Here is a 19,529-nt window from a genome sequence, read left to right on the forward strand (position 1 = left end):
TTTGAGTCCTGAAAACCACATTGAAAAGCTTAATATCAGGTTGGGGCCTACTTCTTTGTGAAGCTGGACATAAGAGCGTGTACTTGTAAGCCAAATTATGCATTCCAGTGTGGTTTAAGAAATTCCAATGTTATTGGAATATCTGATGTCCTGTTTATTTTGTAGCACAATATAAGATCTCTCAATGCTATTATGTACGAACATACAGGCTTCCTATGTCACTGTAGCTGGGCACATGCAGTGACATTTCATTTCCTGGTGCTCTGACAACTGCATGACTTAAAACAGGTTGTGGAAAATATTGTGAATGTTGATTTGATGAGAGTTACTTTTAAAGTAATTTTGATTTTACACAAGATGAATTATGTTACATTCAAGAATGTGCTTTGAATTTCTTCAATCACAGTGCGTTTGACTCTCATTTATAACTTAACCCTTTGAGTGCCAGTCACTTAACCAGAATTTCGAGCCCAGGAAACTAGATATTGTCATCATTTAAAATTTTACTGGCACACAAAAAAACGTGTATATTATATGTGAAAGCTTAGCTTTTCTATTACTTAAACTATGTATGTTAATTTAAACCACTAACTTTTCCTACCGTTGTGTTCGCACTTCATAAATGGTGTTGCTATTGGCTGACTACATCACATGTCCTATGCTGTGAAAGTCTCCTGTCATCAGCTGACGAGATCACGTGACATGAGCCAATGAACTATGATTGGTTTACAAAAGCTCATTGCAATCTCACTCAATTACAATGCTTTGAAAACTAATGTGCTGTGTGAAATTTGAGTACATGCTTTCGTAATACGAATATATGCAGTGTACAGGTGCACCATCAGAGACCTTTCCAAAATCCGTTTTCGTTTTCTAAAGTGCCAAGAAGTATAAAAGCTTAACAGTTCAAAATGATTGATAGGTTTTGTAGTTCCAAGGGAAAGAATACTGTCCCTTAATGCAGAAAAAGTGTATTTTTAATCCAGGGGGAAACCAGGAATTTTTTTCTTGTGCTTATATACACCCTGTGTACAAAAATTTGATATAATTATCACAGGATTGAAGTTACTGAAAAGCTTAAGTTTTAGTGTATTCAAATTAGTTGGTCACGTGCAGTTTTAAATACATGGTGTTCGATCATAGCATGTGACTGCAAAATTTTTCATTTCCCATTGCCTTTTCTCGTTTCTCTACCCAGTCAGCATTGTTCTATATTGATTTTGGTTGTGTTGGTGACATTAGGTGCCTAGATGGCCGCCTTGATGCTGTCGTACTGCCCCCTACCCCATCTACATGTGTCTGATGTAGATTTCAGATCTCATATTCAGATGTGATAATATTTCCCAAGTGTTTGCCTAAAGTGTATTTGAGGCAGAAAGTTGGTACCAGCCCTACATATACCTCATTGAGTGTGGGTAACAGGCTGGAAACCCCACGCAGGCAGGCCGGCTCCCCGGCCCTCGACGTTAATCTGGAGTTGGTAGCCAAGGACATTCCATCTCGACCAGTAGGTTGTGTTATAAAGCACTGTGGTGTTACAATCAATGGAAATAAAGATAGCTTTCCTATGAGTAATGACTCAGCTAGTCTCTTTGGTATGTCCTCTCTCCTTTTGACACTACCACTTCTGGGTTAAGAAGAGCCTTAGGGGCAGTAGCAAGTTGAATTTCTGACTTTCTTGTTGTACACAAGACTCTTTTGGTCTTTGGGCTTAGTCTTATTTTTGTAAACAGTGTTCACTTTTTGTTTTTGTGCGACGCCACCCTTAGTTTTAAAACACTATTTTTCTGACAGGTTATTCCTTTTCAAAAGAAGTAAATGCATAGATAAAAACATCAAAACATCAACTTAGCAGGACAACACACTTGCAAGGTTTTAGAGCCAGTGGTTCCTGGCAGAAGGGTTGATGAGAAAGGAAAATAGGGAAGGAAAAGTAATGGTGAGGTTGAGGGAAAATGGCAGAGTTCAAAAGAGTTACTCAAAATACCAGATTAAGGGAGACTTACCGGACAGGGTGAGAAGGAAAGGATAATCATGGTGGACTGCCTGCAGTCTGTCTTTACTTCTCAACCTGTTCGGTAAGTCTCCCCTGGCCTGGGGTTCTGGGCGACTTTTCTGAACTCTTCCCCTTTTCCTAAACTTCATCAGTCCTCCCCCCCCCCCCCCCTTTCACCCCTCTTCTGTCTCCAGCAGCCCTTCTGCCAGAACAAGGAACCACTGGCTCCAAAAGCTTGCAAACTGTAATACCTTTTTGTGTGTCTCCTCCCTCCGCCGCATGATGAGTAGGCTTCTTTTATATATCCAATCACTTACAATTTCAGAAATTGTTTTCATTGATAGATTGTTTCTTCTCACGCAGAAGTGGAGGTGGTATGTTAAGCCTTTCAATTATTTTGATATGATCGGGGAAAATAAGATAGATAAGATAGATATAGGAGATATATTGCACATTAATGTAAAGAAGTTACTATTCTCCAAGAATGAATATGTATCAACATACTCATAGGAGCATTGTTGGATTTTGTGTATTTAAATTATTGAGCCTAACAAAAATTAATATTATCAACTACTTGTGTTCAGAAAACGTGTTCCAAATTGTACAATATGGAACAGGTTTAGTCATTTGTTGAAGCTCCATTCGTGAAAAAAGTTAAAATTCTTGGTTTCAAGTAAACAAGGAGTATAAATTAACTCATTTGTGATAATACCCTTTTTTATTGTGTATACTAACAGTTGTTAAACACAGACGGATACCGGCCTTGAGAGTGATCAAGAAAGATTATTAGGTTAGCCCCTGTTACAGTTTCCAGCAAGCTTAAGCTGTATGGAAATTTTAGCCAGGTAATTAACTGATATCTTTATAGAATGAAAATACAGTAAAACCCGTCTTTCGTAGTTGGCCAAGGGTCTTATCTCAAGAGTTGTGGGAAAACATAAATATGGGAAATTACAATTTAAGTGCATACTTCAGAAATGATCAGTAAGCAATTTAATTCATTGTACTCACATGTAAATTGAAATGCTTGGTCTTGTATACATTTCAGATTTCATGAACACATTGGTAATTCTTGCATTTTTACCAATAAATCTGTAATTGTAGTTATTATTGTAGTTCACAAATATATTCAAAAGAAATATGCTTGCATATACAACAGAAAATTTTTAAGAAAAATGGAATAGCGGTTGACAAAGCGCAAAGTTAAATGATTATATAAAAGAACAGGAGTGATAGAATGTTTGGTAAATGTTGTCATGATGTAACCTGCAGGAAGATACTCTGCAGGATAATGAAATATTATTCTGTAGCACTTAAGAGGGAGAAATTAACACCTTGAAAATCGTTGTTTGGCAGTCATTATTATAAATATCATTGCTGCTAATTTCACTCACAACAATTTAAGCTGTGCTATTAGCTCCCAACCTAACCAACACATTGGGAATCACTTCATATTCTGTATGGGGGCATACAGTTTACCACTTGATAATATCTTCCTTGAAATGAAAAGTATTGCTCATTTGACGAAAAATAGCCCAACAGGTTTCATGTAGTTCATATATTTTCCTAAGAGATGTCGCATATGCAAATGTTCAAAACTAGTTTGTACATTAATCGAAAGACGCACTACCATAGCTCTTGTTCATCATTGCCAACTTTTTCTCTGCTCAGACTAAACTGAAGTCTACCTTAACACATCTACTAAATGTGGGAACACTTGTAATAATTACATGTATATTTATTGTTAAGTTGACTTTGGTAGGGGACGCAGCACTGGTGCACAGATTGTTAGGGCTTGATAGACATCTGTCGATACATAGCAAGGAAGTCCAGGGCCCAAGAGTGTTTTCTGCTTAATATTTGTAAACATTACTAGAAGTTCAATATAATGTCAGCCACTTTTTTTTTCATGAGTTGTGTGGTGTGACATAGATAACTACACACAAATAGGTGCAAATCATTGTGAGTATAGGGAGCTTGAAGGGGCCAATAAGAAGGTTTAAAAGGTTAGAAAACATTAATACTTGAAATGTTAAGTGGGGTTATACTGTATGCCCAGATATGAAAGAGTAGTGGTTCATTTCAGCGTAAGAAGTCAATATAATGTTCATTCTCCCTCTCTATTAACTCCACCTTCCATTCTCTTATTCATAATTTTTTAGTGAAGTATATCTGTCAGTTTTGTTAATTTAGAAACACTGATTTCAATTTTGTCAACGTGCTTCAGAAATAGTGCAGCTGTTGTATTTAAATTAACTGTAAGTAAAACAGTTGTTGTTATGGAATGTCTCTTGCCCAGTGATCGTTTATGTACGCAGACTGACTGAAACGTGACAAAACACAATCTACAAACTATAGTCAGTCACACTGTTGGGATTTGCTGTGGAATATCAAACTGCTCCAGCAATTAACATGTACTATTTTTCCTCAGTGAAGTGGCACACAGTGTGTATACGCATAAATGGCACTGTACACTGTCAAAATTACATTTACATCTAGCATTACTCCTGAAATACGTCTGTGTGCAGAAATGGATACTTCTACTAAACCCATGTTAAGGTTCAACTTGAGTCCCTTCATTTTGTACCTTTTGAACTACTAAGCATAACTTAAAAACAATGCTTAAAATATGCATGTTTACTCAGTCTAATGATTTTTTTTTCTCTGTTCAGACTGCAATTTTTCCGTTTACAAAGTCTATAAAAATTTGTTCTCCCTCTCCCTTCCTCCTACCTCGAATCTCCCCCCCCCCCCCCCTCCCCCACTCCCATGCGAACACACATGCTAGCAATTAGTCAACTGTCTATTACTAAAATGCCACAATATTTACATGTTTCTAAAGGAAGTCACAGTTGAACTATTTTGTAAGCTGACCTCTATTGTAATTCAGTATTTTCCCCCTCTACATTTTTGTGAATAGTAAAAAAATAACTGTATATGTAATGTGAATTTAGATGCCCTCTGCTGATACAGTATTTGTAATAAACTAGATTGTTTCATATATTGTTATAAGAGTCATTAGGTTCCTCAAAATTACACGAAGTCCAGAACTGTAACATATTTGTAAGAAAAGGAGAAAAAGAAAGTAAACATTTCTGCACTCATTACACTGTATATTTTTCGGTTTCCTAAATTTTACTTCATTTCAATGACTTTTGAGAAACATTTATAATATACCTAGTTCTGTCACCAGTACTCTTTTGACTTTTTTGGCCACATTTTCAGGAAATGTGTGATCTTTGCCTGTTTTCCTTCCTTTTGTTTAAGATAATATAAGGGAGATTGCAGTTGGAGGTGACCAGTGTAAATTTTATTCTACATTTACCAGTTCGTTTGTGATGCTCCACTGAATTAATGGTATATATTATTGTTAATCAAGATTGTGTTATTAGTTAAGCACAATAATTTATGTACCCTTCAGTTTATTTTTAGAGTTTAGCAACAACAAATTCCATTTATAAGTATGAAGTAGTGTCTCTATAACGAAGTTGTGGATGATTCTTTGCTATGATTTCTGAGAACCTCGTTTTAGCACTAAAATTGCTCAGAATTTCCTTGAAATTAATTTAATGTTTGCTTTTATACATAGTTTAGAAGTAACTCAATCAAATTATTCATTTGGCACTTCTGAAAATTGCTTTTTATCTGGTGGTAAAGCAGACACAGTTGTGAATCAAACCAGTAGTTCCTTTCTTATTTGTTGAAGTGTTGATGAAAGTTTGATTGCGTACATATTTATCTATAAATCATCAGACTTTTGGTTATATCTTGATAGTTGGGCATCAATTTTATATTTGTCAACTAATCAGTCTGGTTGTTTCTTATTTTTCAGAGGCACATGCAAGATAATTTAGTAAAAAACACGTGTGCTTTATAGCATCTGTCTGGCAGTGCCTCTGATTGGTTGGTTACTCCTCGAGGGCAACGGTGTTGAAGCCCACGGGAGAGCCAGCCACAAGCAGTTTAATTCATGCCACGATTCTATGAACACCCTTCTCCTATCGTTTGTCACACCCCTACCCACTCAACTCTTGAGCAGTTAGGTTCACAGCTGAGTGATATGCTGTCAAGGAATAGACAGGTAAATAAGTTCTTGCCAGAAATTTATATGCATATTGGCACACACACAACTCAGTATAAAGAAAAATCAAAACACACACATTTAAATCCTTGGTATCAAAATTCAGTGCCAGTATGTATATACGAAATGGTTTTAAGCATTTTGTCATTCAGTATGTTATACAAAAATATTACTTTTTTATTTTAAAAATTGTTTTGTCATTGTCAGTTCAATACTACAATCATTTTATAGATGTTGACTATTGCAGTAGTGGAAAACCAGGTAATTTGAGTAATAGGTTTTTAGCTGATAGTGTGCATTCATTCTTCTTTACAAACTATGCTAAGGCAAATAAAAAAGGACTACAGTCGGTGAATACATAAAGAATGGGAGGAATGGCAACAATGCATAATGGATACTGAAAATATTATTTTTAATTTTAACTTCATTGCTGAGGTACAGTGGTAAAGAACAGAAGAAATAAAGGGGACTGATGACCATAGATGTTAAGTCCCATAGTGCTCAGAGCCAAGAAATAAAGGGAATAAATATTTGTTGCCAGTACAACCACTGAATGTGAGGTAAAGGCTGGTTCATTCATATCCACTATTCCATGGTTTATTTCTCTGGTGGGTAAGACTAACCCACTCTTTCCAATTTCTCATATATTTGTTTCCTTTAGTGTCTGAACATTCAGCTATGAAGGATTGAATTCAGTATACATTTGCTGTTGCCCTGTGACCATTTTTATGTTGATTTATATTTTTTATCTGTCTTGGTATGGATATTATAAGCTTTATAGTTTTGTTGCTTGTAAGCCATGTAATCGGTGTCACAATGTCTGTATTTCTTTGCCTTCAGATGTTGAAGATGTCAAGTTTGTCATCAACTTTGACTATCCTCAGAGTTCAGAGGATTATGTCCACAGGATAGGACGAACTGGACGATCAGATAAGACAGGAACAGCATATGCATTTTTCACACCAAGTAATGCAAAGCAAGCAGGTGATTTAATTTCTGTGCTAAAAGAAGCCAATCAAGTAGTGAATCCAAAGTTACAGGAAATGGCCTCTATTGGAGGTGGATTTGGAGGAAGAGGTAAAACCTGTTGTATTTCCTTATTTAAAGTAATTATTATTTGTTAACTTTTATGTTAATAGATGGGGGTACAAAACATTTGCTGATGTAATTCACTATGCACAAATTGTATCACATCATACAAGTTAAGAATTTGTATTTAATTTGGTTTTTTCACTAATATTTAGATTAAAGAAATCATGATTTTCCTTGGATTTTCCTTCCCCGCCACCACCACCTGTACATCAGTTGGTAATAATGGAACTCCTATAGGATCATCACCATGTTCTGTCTGTTACGATCCCTTTGCTAAGGAAGATGTAGAGGTATCCAGTTGAAATTTGTCAAATACTAATGTCCTTTGGTGGTGTGAAAATTTAAGCTTGTAAGTCAGTGCAGTCAGAAGATACATTCATGTCACATATTTCGATACTCGTAAGCTCACTCGCCAAAACCTATAGATCGACTATCGACATGTAATCAAGTTTGTAAGGAACTTTCAGTGCGTGCTACTCGCACTCATGTTTTTTCTTGTTTTTGTTATTATTATGGAGAATTTCCCTAAAGTGTGATAGCTAGAATGTGTGAGAACAAGTGAAATGTTAGCAACATCTACTAGTCCCTGACCTGCATCCACATAAACAGAAATTTTGCAAACTACTTTAACCATTTCAGGGGTTAGACTTCTTGCTGTGGACTGTGACCTAAAAGTTTCCATTTGCTCGAATCGATACCCATGGCTTTGATGCAATGCTAGTAATACTATTTCCTGAAGCTTCACCAGTGTATGTGAAGAAATTAAAGTCATGTTTGTGTGCACTGTAAGAACATATGGTTGTATTTAAAGCCATTGTATTAGTTTTCTGTAATTAAATTTTAGACACTACATTTGCTTTAAATTGGTTTCTCGAATTAGTATACAGTAATCCTGCTTCACTCTACATGTCATTTGGTCCATGATTTAATTTCTTGACACACTCTCAAAGTGAACTTTATTGCCCACTTCAGCTGATTACTTACTCTGTAAAGCAGCGAGAAGCTCACAACTAGTGCATCGTATGTAAGTGATAGTCAAGAATGACTTTGTCAATATGCTTCACAGATTGTGTGAAAGATATCTCACAAACACGATGAGAATATGTGGAGATAAATGAACATTTGTTGTCTTTCTAGTTCTGCCACACGAACTGAAGTTAGTCTTTGGCCTAACCAGTCCTCCTCCAGTTTTTCAATCCATGTATTTTTCTCCAGTCAGTCCTATTATCTTCATATCCTATCCGATCTCATCCGTCTGTCTCAGCCAGTCATCCTCTGGGTCTGTTGGCTGCGATACCTTCTTCCACTGCCTGCCTGGTGATCTGGTAATGCCCATACAACTTCAGTCTCCACGCTTTAATCACAACCATAATGTCCAGTGATTTGCACGACCCCTGAAATTCACTATTCTTCCTTTTCCTTAGTCACTATCCTTCACTGGTCCAAAAATTTGCTGACAGCATTCTTAAATGTCAAGAATTTTGCTTTTTATCTTTTGGGTCATTCGAGGTTTCTGCTTCATGTAGGACTACAGTATTACAAACTCCTATAGAATCTAATATGAGTCAGAGCTGGGACTGGAACTGCTTTCTGAGTGCAAACGGTGCCTGTCTCATGCTTGAATTCTTCGCGTTATATATTTTTCTGTCTCAAACCTTTCACTGGGTGGTGCCCCAAGATATTTGAACTTTCACCCTCTCGAAGATTTTACCATCCACATCTAAAGGTCTGTCATTGCTCCCTCTGCACACTGAGGTATTCATCTTCAAACCAGCTCTCATTGCCTCTTCCATTAACATCATTGCCTTCTGAACCAGATCTTGCTTATTATGTGCTATTAAAACTACATCACCTGCATAGGCCAGGGTGTTGATCCTTTTACGCAATTGAATTCCTGTCTCTAGGCTTGTTACCTTTCTCAGTGCTCTTACTGGAACCAAACAGCAAGGGCAGGGGCAGTCTCTCTATCGCACTTTAGTCCTCATCTTGATATCCCTGGCATATTTTCCATCCAATTTTCACTGTGCGTGTTGTCTCATGTATACATGCTTGTGTTAGTTTTATTAGTTTTCTGGGAACCTGCACCATTTCCAGTTCTTGCGATATTGCTTGCGTGTTCACACTGTCATCAATAGGAAAATTTTGCTGAGACTTTGTTGCAACTTGTGACAGTGTAACTGTGTATGTGCCCTGCAAAGGTGCATCCATATTTGTCACAGAAGTCATTTTTTCGAAATCCTCTCCCATTCAGTATTTTTTGCTGTTAGTCGAATGTCAAAGTGGAAAACAAAATAATGTGGGGGAGGGGATTGTGAAAAACATAACTTTGTTAAATGGATGCACCATTGTAATGTACAGCAAGACCCATGTTAGTGTTACTTGAAGTTTTAATGTCTGTTACTGTTTCAATGGTATTCATTCATAAACATTAAACTCAGGTGTCCCCTCCCTGCGCCCCCCCCCCCTCCCCCCATCCCACCCCCACCTCTCTAAGGGGCATTTCACACTTTAAAGGCTGTGTGGGCTTCTATGGAAAAATATATCTTTCGTTTTGCTCTACATTACAACATATGCAAAGCCTATCAAACTTGAAGTGTATTATTTTGGTAGGCTTACATGTAAGTTATTCACTCATTTCCATGTTTGCAGATAGTTACCTTTGTGGTGGAATTTAATTTCTTCTGAGTTTTAAAATCGCATTGTTATTGCCTGGCTCTGTTTGTCAACCTTTCTGTAGGGATGTATTTGTTTAATGCAGTGTAATTAAATCTGAACAAAACACCTATCAACAATAATCTTTTAACATATGTGCAAATATTATATAACATTTTGACCAAATTCTAAAGCAGACACTTAACTGAAAAACTTTACTGACAAACTATAAACTAATGGGTACATGTTTTAAACCTAAACATTGAAATAATATGAACATTTATATCACTTCTGCCTGTCCCAAATTATTTCATCATCTCCTTCCCCCCACTCCTGCTGCTAGAGATAGTTCAGATATCAGTATTTAAACGTAAAAGTTGTGATTCCTTACGTAGCCTCCTGTAGAGCTGATTTGTGTGTTACGTATTTTTATATTAAGACTTAGCAGGAATATTAATTTGTTTCAGGAAGAAACCGATGGAGCAGTGGTCGTGGTGGAGGAGACAGAGGGCGTGACAGAGGTAGAGACCGTGATGCAGACAGAGGTGGTCGTGATAGAGGCAATGATCGGAGTGGAAGTCGATGGGGTGACGGAGATCGCGGGGGTGGCAGGCGAACCCGCTTTTCTGACAGAGACAGAAGTGATTTCAGTAGGGACAGCTCTCAGAATGCAAACTTTGAACCACTTGGTGGAGGGGGAGGCAGTCGTCCAGGTTTGGGTTCTGCTAATAGTCCAAGAGGTCTGGGCTCAGGAAGTACCATCCAGGGAGGACTCGGTTTGCAGAATATCCCAAGCAGTAGCGGTTTGGGTGGTGGATTAGGAAGCCAGAGGCCAGCTCCTGTGAATCATGATACTGGTGGTCCAGGATTTGGAGGACTTGGCAATCAGAGAACTGGTCCTGCCAGTGGTAGGGCCGGTCTGTTACAAAATCCTGATTTCTCTCAGGGTGGTGGTCGCAGTGTTCTTAATCCCGATTTTCAGCATGCTGGGAATAGACGTTCTAGTAACACTGACTTTCCACCTGAAGGGAACAGAAATATGCTGAATTCAGATTTTCAGCAAGCCGGTAACAGGAATATTGCAAATGCAGATTTTCAGCAAGGTCCTAACAGAGGCCCACCAAATTCAAATTTCCAGCAGAGTGGTAACAGGGGACCTTCAAACCAGGACTTCCAGCCAGGAGGGAATAGGGGAATGCAGAATTCGAGTTTTCCTCCAGGTGGCAACAGAGCGGGCCAGAACCCTGACTTCCAACCTGTTGGAAACAGAGGCCCACCTAATCCTGATTTTCAGCATGGAGGAAATCGTCCGCCCAATGAATACCAGACGGGAGGAAATCGTGGGCTGCAAGATTTCAACCAGCCGCATGTTGGAAGCTCTGCCAGGTATATATGCTTATCGCATTAAAAGGAATTCTTTTCTCATATATTAAGTAGTAGTTGTTACTTTCAGTCTGTTGACTGGTTAGGTGTTGCTCCCTTTGCAAGCCTATCCTGTGCGAGCATCTTCATCTCTGAAAAAACTACTGCAGCCTACATCCATTTGGACCTGCTTACTGGATTCATGCCATGGCCTTCACTACAGTTGCCCCAACACTTCCTTATATTGCCATGCTGACAATTCCTCGAAGTGTTGGGATGTGATCTATTGACCAATCCTGTCTTTTAGTTAGTTATGTCTTGCCACAAATTTCTTTTTTCTCTAGCTTGATTCACTACTTCCTCATTACTCAATATACCAACATAATTTTCACATTCTTTTATTCTCCTCTTGTCTGAACTGCTTATCGTTAACATTTTATTTCAGTAATGGATGACATTCCATACAAATACCTTCAAAAACAAAATTTTTTGTGTGCGTGACTAGTTTTGCAAATTTTAAAAATCCCTTGTGTTAATATGAAACAGAAATATGATAAACTAGGGGTTAAATTATGTAAGTTAAAACAAAATTTAAATGATGTACTGTAATGAACAGCATCCATTATTGTGGAAGTGGAAATGAAGATGTCAGAAGAAATGTCAATAAAATTGTGGGCCAAAGTTCTAAATTAGAATGGGTGTTGTCAACATCATAGCATCAGAAAAGGAAGATAAGCATAATTGAGGAAGATATTCAGAGAAAGCTGTATATCCTGCAAAAGATGAATAGAAGATAGCAAGAGCGAGACGATCAAGACAGAGAGAAACAAGGACAAACAAATTACGAAGAACTTCCCATCAGTGGAAACTTCTGCAGTTGCTACTACTGTACTAAAGGACATCAAATAGGTTGCCAAATCATTGTACACTTAATGGCATAAAATGTAAATTTTATGCATGGATTTGAATTTTGCTGTGAAGAAGTTGCTAGGGACATTCCTGTTTCTAAGGTAGTCGTTGTTATTGAGTGAATATAAATTAAAGCTGGTAGTAATTAGAGATAGCATTTAATGAAAGGTTTGGACAATTATGTTACCTAGTATATATAATTTTTTATTAAAAGTGACAAGATAACAGGAGTGATTTTGTGAAAAGTGAAACCCACCTGTGGAGAAAATGGGTGTTTACCAAATTATCTAATCCAATGTACTCTTTTTCTTGTCTTGTAAATTATTAGATATAGTCACTTCTCAATTCACATTTGAGTATCCTACAGCTAGCAAAAATTTACACAGTTGTTATAACCTGCTTCGTCACTGGTTAATGAAAGCGGCATAAACAGTTAAATTTGTGCAGTAATATGTAGACCAGATAAGGATGCAGTCTATACAAGGTAATTCCCAAAAAGCAATGAAAATATGGGCAGATGCCGGAAAGTGCTTTGTGAAAAATTTGCAAAATTGATAACTTAGTATAATTGGACAGTTGAACTGGAATATCGTATTTTATTTCATTTTTAGTCCTACAACAAGAGTTTTCTGAGTAGAGTGTTTGCTTTTGTAAAATCTACACACACACACACACACACACACACACACACACACACCCGCGCGCGCGCGCGCGCGCGATTAATGGTGCTAGTTACTTTATACTTTTCGTTCTATTTAAGGTTTCAATAATTCTGCGGAGGAGCAGCTGGATTCTCTCACCCAATTCAATATTTGCAAAACCTGCAGAATGTTGATTTCAAATAAGCACTGATGTACATAATAGAGATCTCTTTCATGGCCATTCAGAGCTATGTGACATGTACTTGAGAACACTACAAACAGAACCAACAAGGCCTGGGCCTAGGATTAGAACTGAAAACAAGTAGTTCTAAAGAAAGACTTCGCTTGGTCGAAATGTATTGACCAGTTTTGTGTTCACTGTAGCGTGTATGTTAAGAGGCATTCGGCTGTGAACATAAACATCCGAGAACTCTGATTGCTCAAGAGGAGAGGAGCTGTATGGGGAAATAAGCCCTGTCTTCCTCTCACAGGGCAACTAGCCTGCTATTGTAAGAACAAATGCAATTTATGGAACATAGTACTTTATAGAGAAACACACAAGATTCAATGAATACAGGTTGTGCATAGTACTGAACACATCAACTGGACAACAGTAATTCAGGTTACAGAATAGGCTGAGCACCCGTTTGCTCTCACTTAAATAATACTGTTTCTTTGATGGCCCACCAATATGTGCCAGGGAGCTGACCCAGGTGGTCTGTGTACTCTAGGGACATGCGATCTCTGAAATTGTGTGCATATTGAGTGAAGGTATGTCACACCCTGCACCCATTTTCTGTGTTTTATGTAAAGCAGAACTGACTCAGTCAAAGGGATTACTGATCCCTTATGATGATGTGTGACTTACCCTTGACTCCCATAACAGATAAGGATTAGTCTCTCCACTCTTACACACAGCAAAGCAGAATACATAAAGCATTTGGTAATGGCAACCACACAATTCCTTGCCTAGGTTGTTAGTGTCATAAACGAGGCTGACCAGTATATTGCAGAACACTCGTCACCCCTAAAATTTGCCAAGTTAAAATGGCTGCATAATACCACAGGATGTATACGCCTCAGGAAAAACTCAGGAATTTTTTCATCCAGAAGAAAACGGGGGGGGAAACCCCGGAACTTTTTATAACTCTGAGTTAGTTGTTCTAGTTTTCAGTTAAACTTGTGTAATTTTGATAAGAAGTGTTACTCCAACAAAGAATTTTACTTTAGCCCACTATTGCTGAATAACGCTGCAGCAAAACAAAATAAACAAGAGAAAAATACCAAAATAAAACGTAAATCACAAAGAAAATACACCATTTACAACAACACAGCGCGCACACAATCCTCTGTCAACAGTAAAATGCGTCGAGGGCTTTCGGACGATAGCTATGCAGTACTTCATAACAAGAAACTGCTTTCAGTGAACACTACGTCACAACTGTTTATATTAGTTTCATTTGCTGGCTGACCAGCAGGCTTATCCACAGAACTGAAGCTGCGTATGAGCAGTGCCTTCTCCTGCTTCTGGCTACAAGCAGTAGCAGCAAGCAGCCAGATGCTAGCAGCAAAAATTTTTCTAGTGCACTCAAGCTGCCAGATTTCACTCACGCACAGATCAGTCGGAATCATAGTGGGGGGGGGGGGGGTTAGTCTCCACTTCTGTTAATTTTTGTGTAAAATACGTTCAAATAATTATGGCAGACTAGAATATGCTGTTATTTTAAGTTTCTGATTTTATTGGTTTTCCTCATTATTAGCAATCAAGTATTAATTGATTTGCAGAACAGTTATTTTTGTTGGTTTGCTAAAGAAATTTTGCTTTTATTAATCTTTTCTTCAAAGGCAGCCAATTTATGTGAAACAAAGTGTTTCATTCCACATCAGTTTCAATTGTTCGCAGAATTTCAAGTGCACATTTTCATCTTCGACACTTACAGCATAATGCCATACTAAAGTACCAAACATGAGATAATGCAGTATTGGTACTCCAAGAAAATTGGCATTCTGATAATCACAATGAAAAGATCAGTACCTGGCAGGGGCCTACCTCAGTGTGAATGTGGACATACAAATGTTCACTTTGAGTGGAATTATGCTTTTTTAGCATGGTTTACAAAATGCTGATGCTCTTGGAGTATTCTGACGTGATGTCAGATCTGTTAATGTTACATACTATGAAGATATGTAAATGTTCACTTAGAGATATCTAAGCAGGCAAATTTTGCCTGTAGTATTGAATAAAATGTTTTGTTTCAAATAGACTGAAAGCTTCAGCAGAGTTTTATCAATCTGTCTTCCGTGAAACATTTTTTCGATCACAAGGCATTAAACACTTGTCTGGTACCTTCTTTAGGCTTTACATTATTTCTTAATTTGTGTTGTTTACATCTTAAATTTACAGAACACCATTCTTCAGTAAATTATAGACTGGGAGCACACCGTCTTTTATCATTGTAACTCCCAACGAGGCTTTTTATTTACTTCTGGAGTAGAATATAAACTGCCAATTATGCAGTTTCTGGCTTCACAGAAAACTGTTTCAAAAAGTCATGAAAAGCTTATTTTCCGTAATTCTGAGGTGTACGAACAACTTTTCCCCCCCTAAAGAAATTTGTATTCTTTGTTTTTCGGTTTTTGCAGTGCTATGTGGATATAAACCTGATTGGAAATGTTAGATAACAGAATTCCAGAATACAACTAAAAAGTGTGTTAAACTCAACACATAGCAAAATACTAGGATACTTTGAGTTGAAGAGTATAGGTTTGACATGATTATTATGTCAACAACTGCTTTATTTTGCATTCCTGGCATGAATAGAATACGAAAAAAATTGCCATAAGTACAGAACTCCTTAGGTCCCCTTTGAACAACACACTGCAATGCTGTACATTGGGCTCATGATGCCCCACCATGCACAAAATTCCAAACAGAAAAGCAACAAAAGGCATAACAAACAGAGCAGACACCAAGCAATGGCTTCCTACATCATCGTAGCTGCACAGTAATGCCCGTTTTCTGGCACACTATGGTAAGTGCTCAAACAAACCTATTTCTAACACATTGCAGGAAAATATTGTGAATGGTGATTTGAGAAGCACTACTTCCCAAATAAATTTCCTTTTACACAAGATGATATATGTTAAGTATGAGAATGTAGGATGAATTTCTTAAATCATGAACGTTTGACTCTCATTCTAAATTAAATACTTTGAGGACCAACCACTTTGAAAAATTGCGGGCCCAGAAGACCAGCCGTTTTGTCATTATTTAAGATTTTACTGGCATGTGTATGTTTGATACATCTTGAAGAGTAACACACGCAAGAAAGGACCAATATTATATGTGAAAGCTTAACTTTACTGGTAGTATATTAATTTAAACCATTAACTTTTCAAATTCATGTGTTTGTGCTACTTAAGTGATGTTGCTATTGGCTGACTACTTAATGTGTTCTGTGCTCAGTTTGAGTGCTTTGGAAACTAATGTTTTATATTTGATGGAATATGTATTTATACTTTTCTAATCGAAACACATGCAGTGGACAAGTTTCTGCTTATCGAAGATCTTTCCAAAACACATTTTGTTTGCCGTTTTTCCTTTCCCAAAGTGTGCGGAAGTTCTACACTGATGTCTAAAACCTTCATCATTAAAAGGAATCGTAGATTTTACAGCTCCGAGGGAAAGTTTACTGTCACTTAACACGGAAGCCATACATTTTCACATGGGGAAAGAGGATATTTTCACTCGGGGGGGGGGGGGGGGGGGGGGGATTTTGAATGGGAAATCTGTGATTAATATACCACCCCACCCGCATGTACACCTTGTACCAATTTTAATTAGCAGACAAATGTACGCTTCTCTTTGTCTAAGGTGCTAGGTCCTATGGCTGTGTCCTGTGTTCCAACAGTTGGCAGGGGACTGGGACGTATCTTATAAACACATTGATACATCATCGCATTTGTGTGTTGGTAAGCTCTTTCTTTTGAAAACACGTTCCTACACACATTCTCTTTCGAAGTTGTGCTCAGCCTAGACAGATGTTGTGCAATACCATTAACTGAAAATTGGTAATTTTCCCTACATTCATAAGCACAAAATAGAGCTCTTTCAAGCTGTCTCAGATAAAGTAGTTCTCCTGGATAAAATTCTATATGAACCAGGTGTATTACATAGTTTGCATTTTGAGGTAGAATTTACATTTATCACAAAAGCAAATTCTTCAGACTTTAACTGTTGTTCATGTGTCTACTGGTAATTTAAGTTTTCTCATCAGTTTTATCTGCATTTCAAATGAATTCTCCAAAGTGGTGCAGGTAACTGCATATTGCACCTAGAAATATTTGAGGAAGTGACTAAAGTGTTAGTCTTTTGTGCTAGGAATCTGTTGTTCTTGGTGAATATTTTTGAAACTAGTTGTCCCCTCTTAGTTTTCCTTGTTTGGATTGTGGCACTGCAATAGTTCATGTGCTTCATTATTTTTAAGTGTGTACGCTCTAAGATATTCGTTATTGCACATATTGTGTTTTTGTTAAACAGTAATGTGACTTTTGGTCACTTTATACTCTTAGTATTAAAGCTTTCAATTTATTGTACACACACTTTTTTTTCCAGGGGACCACCTCACAGCTTCCCACACAATGATGATGTCAGCAGGGGGCCTCGTGGTAGAGCTGGAGATGGGCAACTGTCAGGGCCAAGCAGGGGTGGTCAGCCTCTTCTCAATAACCCACCGTCATTGTTATCAATGAACTTAGCTAAACCACCACCTCCACCACCAGCACCTGCAGGGAAAACAGGTGGTCCACCAGCACAGATGCCATACATGAATAAAGGGTCATCTGCATATGGTGGTATGAGCAATAGTGGGAATTTCAATCACTACCAACAGAATCCACAGTCACGTAATACACAAAATGGTTTTGGCTACCAAAGGAATTAAACTGGATTCTTAATATTTGTGTAATAATTTCAAAACATTGTCACAATTTAATTTGTGTAGTTTGTCACTGTGATAGTGTGAATGGAGCAAGGAAGATGCACATCACCTCCATCACAATCTTAATAGAATTGTTTAGCACATGACTGTGCATCCATTATAATCTCATATTTATCATGATTTAATGCATATTGACCACTACTTGTGCATTGTAAGCTGTCTGGTTCTATGTGAGGCTTCATAGTTTCGTGTATTAAAATGGATTTGTTTCGTCCTAGCTGTTGTAACTTAAGACAACAATTACCTGGTTGTAAAGCATGGTGCTTAATGACAATGCATGGTTTTGATTAAACAAATTTGCGTTTGCAGATTGATTTCTGCTCAGACATGTGCAAGCTCATATTACTTGCTGTTGTTGCACCTTGACCATGCAGTGAATAGTGGAAATGAGTAATTCTCATGTACAGATGAGAGTGTTCAGCAGATGTGCTTCTTACAAATTTTTAAGAAGCTGTCTTAATGGCACAGCTGTAGTTAAATTGGGCAGGCATATTGGGATTATTAAAATATAAATCATACTGTCTATCTTATCTGACGGCTGTTGACATTCCCATTCACAACTTCATGAATTTTTCATAATTTATAAATGTGAAAGTTAATTATTTTGTGTTCTGTTGAAAAAAGTCATGTGAATTTTTGTTCAGAATTTTGTACGTTCAGTATTTTATGTTTGTATATTTTTAATAGTTGTGCTTGAAAACAATTTCACACTGATGAAAATAAATATTGTGACAGGTGTGAATTTTTAAAGCATTACAAGTGCTACTTGCACACATAACCTTTCTCAATGTTAATTGGCACAAGGAAAAAATGTGCAGTAATGTAAAATTCATACAATTGAATAAAATTATAAACAGTCTTCAATTGACTTATTGCTTGCGCTCTCTCTCTCTCTCTCTCTCTCTCTCTCTCTCTCTCTCTCTCTCCCTCTCTCTCTCTCTCTCTCCCTCTCTCTCTCTCTCTCTCTCTCTCTCTCTCTCTGTGTGTGTGTGTGTGTGTGTGTGTGTGTGTGAATTCTGCTGCTAATTTTGTTTGAACGTATGTGGAACCTGTAACAATTGATTCTGGCATGGGCACTTTGACATTGAAGATTGTGTTGACATGAATGACTGTGGCAATATCAATATAAAGAGAAGGTTGAGTATTTGAAATTAACTTTAATTCACAAAAATTGGCGCACAAACCTTAAACCATAGCATACCTTGTGTCGAACTAAGTCCATCGTAAACAGATGTCATCTTCCTTTTGTGCAAATGCACTTCGAAAATGTTTACTTGTTGATTCTGACTGTTTCAATGTCTCCCAGGCTTCTGGAAATATCATAATACTGTACTGTGATGGCCTTTAGCGAAGGATTTTTAAGATATTCCACATATTTTCAACATTACAAATTTTGGAGCCTGGATTGTCATTGGCTGTTGTGAGGTGTAGCAAAGAAACCACCTATAGTAATTGTTTCCACAATTATGTTTAGTGCCACTACGTTGTTTAGAAATAAGGTTATTTTCAGCTACAACTACACTCCACAAACCAGCATACAGTGCATGAAAGTGCATACTTTGTGTACTACTGTTCTCAGTCCAGATAGTTTATTTTGCATATTATTCCTTCAGTGAAATGTAAGTTTCACATTCCAGCACAACTTAATTGTGTACACTAAAACAAGCACTGATTCCTCTGTACTGCATTGTCAGAAGGGTAGCTCTGAAATTACTAGGTATAAAGTAAAAAAATATTTGTGAAATTAGTGCACTATATGACTTGATGTAGAAATTATATTGTCTCTAAAAGCTTAA

General features: G+C 37.4%; 1 protein-coding gene across 1 annotated transcript in view; it reads left to right on the forward strand.

The window, feature by feature from the left end:
• Positions 1–18,592, forward strand: part of LOC124788359 (ATP-dependent RNA helicase dbp2-like) — a 59,072-nt gene extending 40,480 nt beyond the window's left edge. Inside the window, exons 12-14 of the mRNA XM_047255624.1 lie at positions 6,918–7,154; positions 10,289–11,207; positions 17,349–18,592. Of these exons, the coding sequence (XP_047111580.1) occupies positions 6,918–7,154; positions 10,289–11,207; positions 17,349–17,676 (1,484 nt within the window). The 3' untranslated portion in view covers positions 17,677–18,592. The remainder of the gene's footprint in view (positions 1–6,917; positions 7,155–10,288; positions 11,208–17,348) is intronic.
• Positions 18,593–19,529: the final 937 nt, after the last annotated feature.

The sequence above is a fragment of the Schistocerca piceifrons genome, chromosome 3, assembly GCF_021461385.2.
Source record: "Schistocerca piceifrons isolate TAMUIC-IGC-003096 chromosome 3, iqSchPice1.1, whole genome shotgun sequence".
Classification (NCBI taxonomy): domain Eukaryota; kingdom Metazoa; phylum Arthropoda; class Insecta; order Orthoptera; family Acrididae; genus Schistocerca; species Schistocerca piceifrons.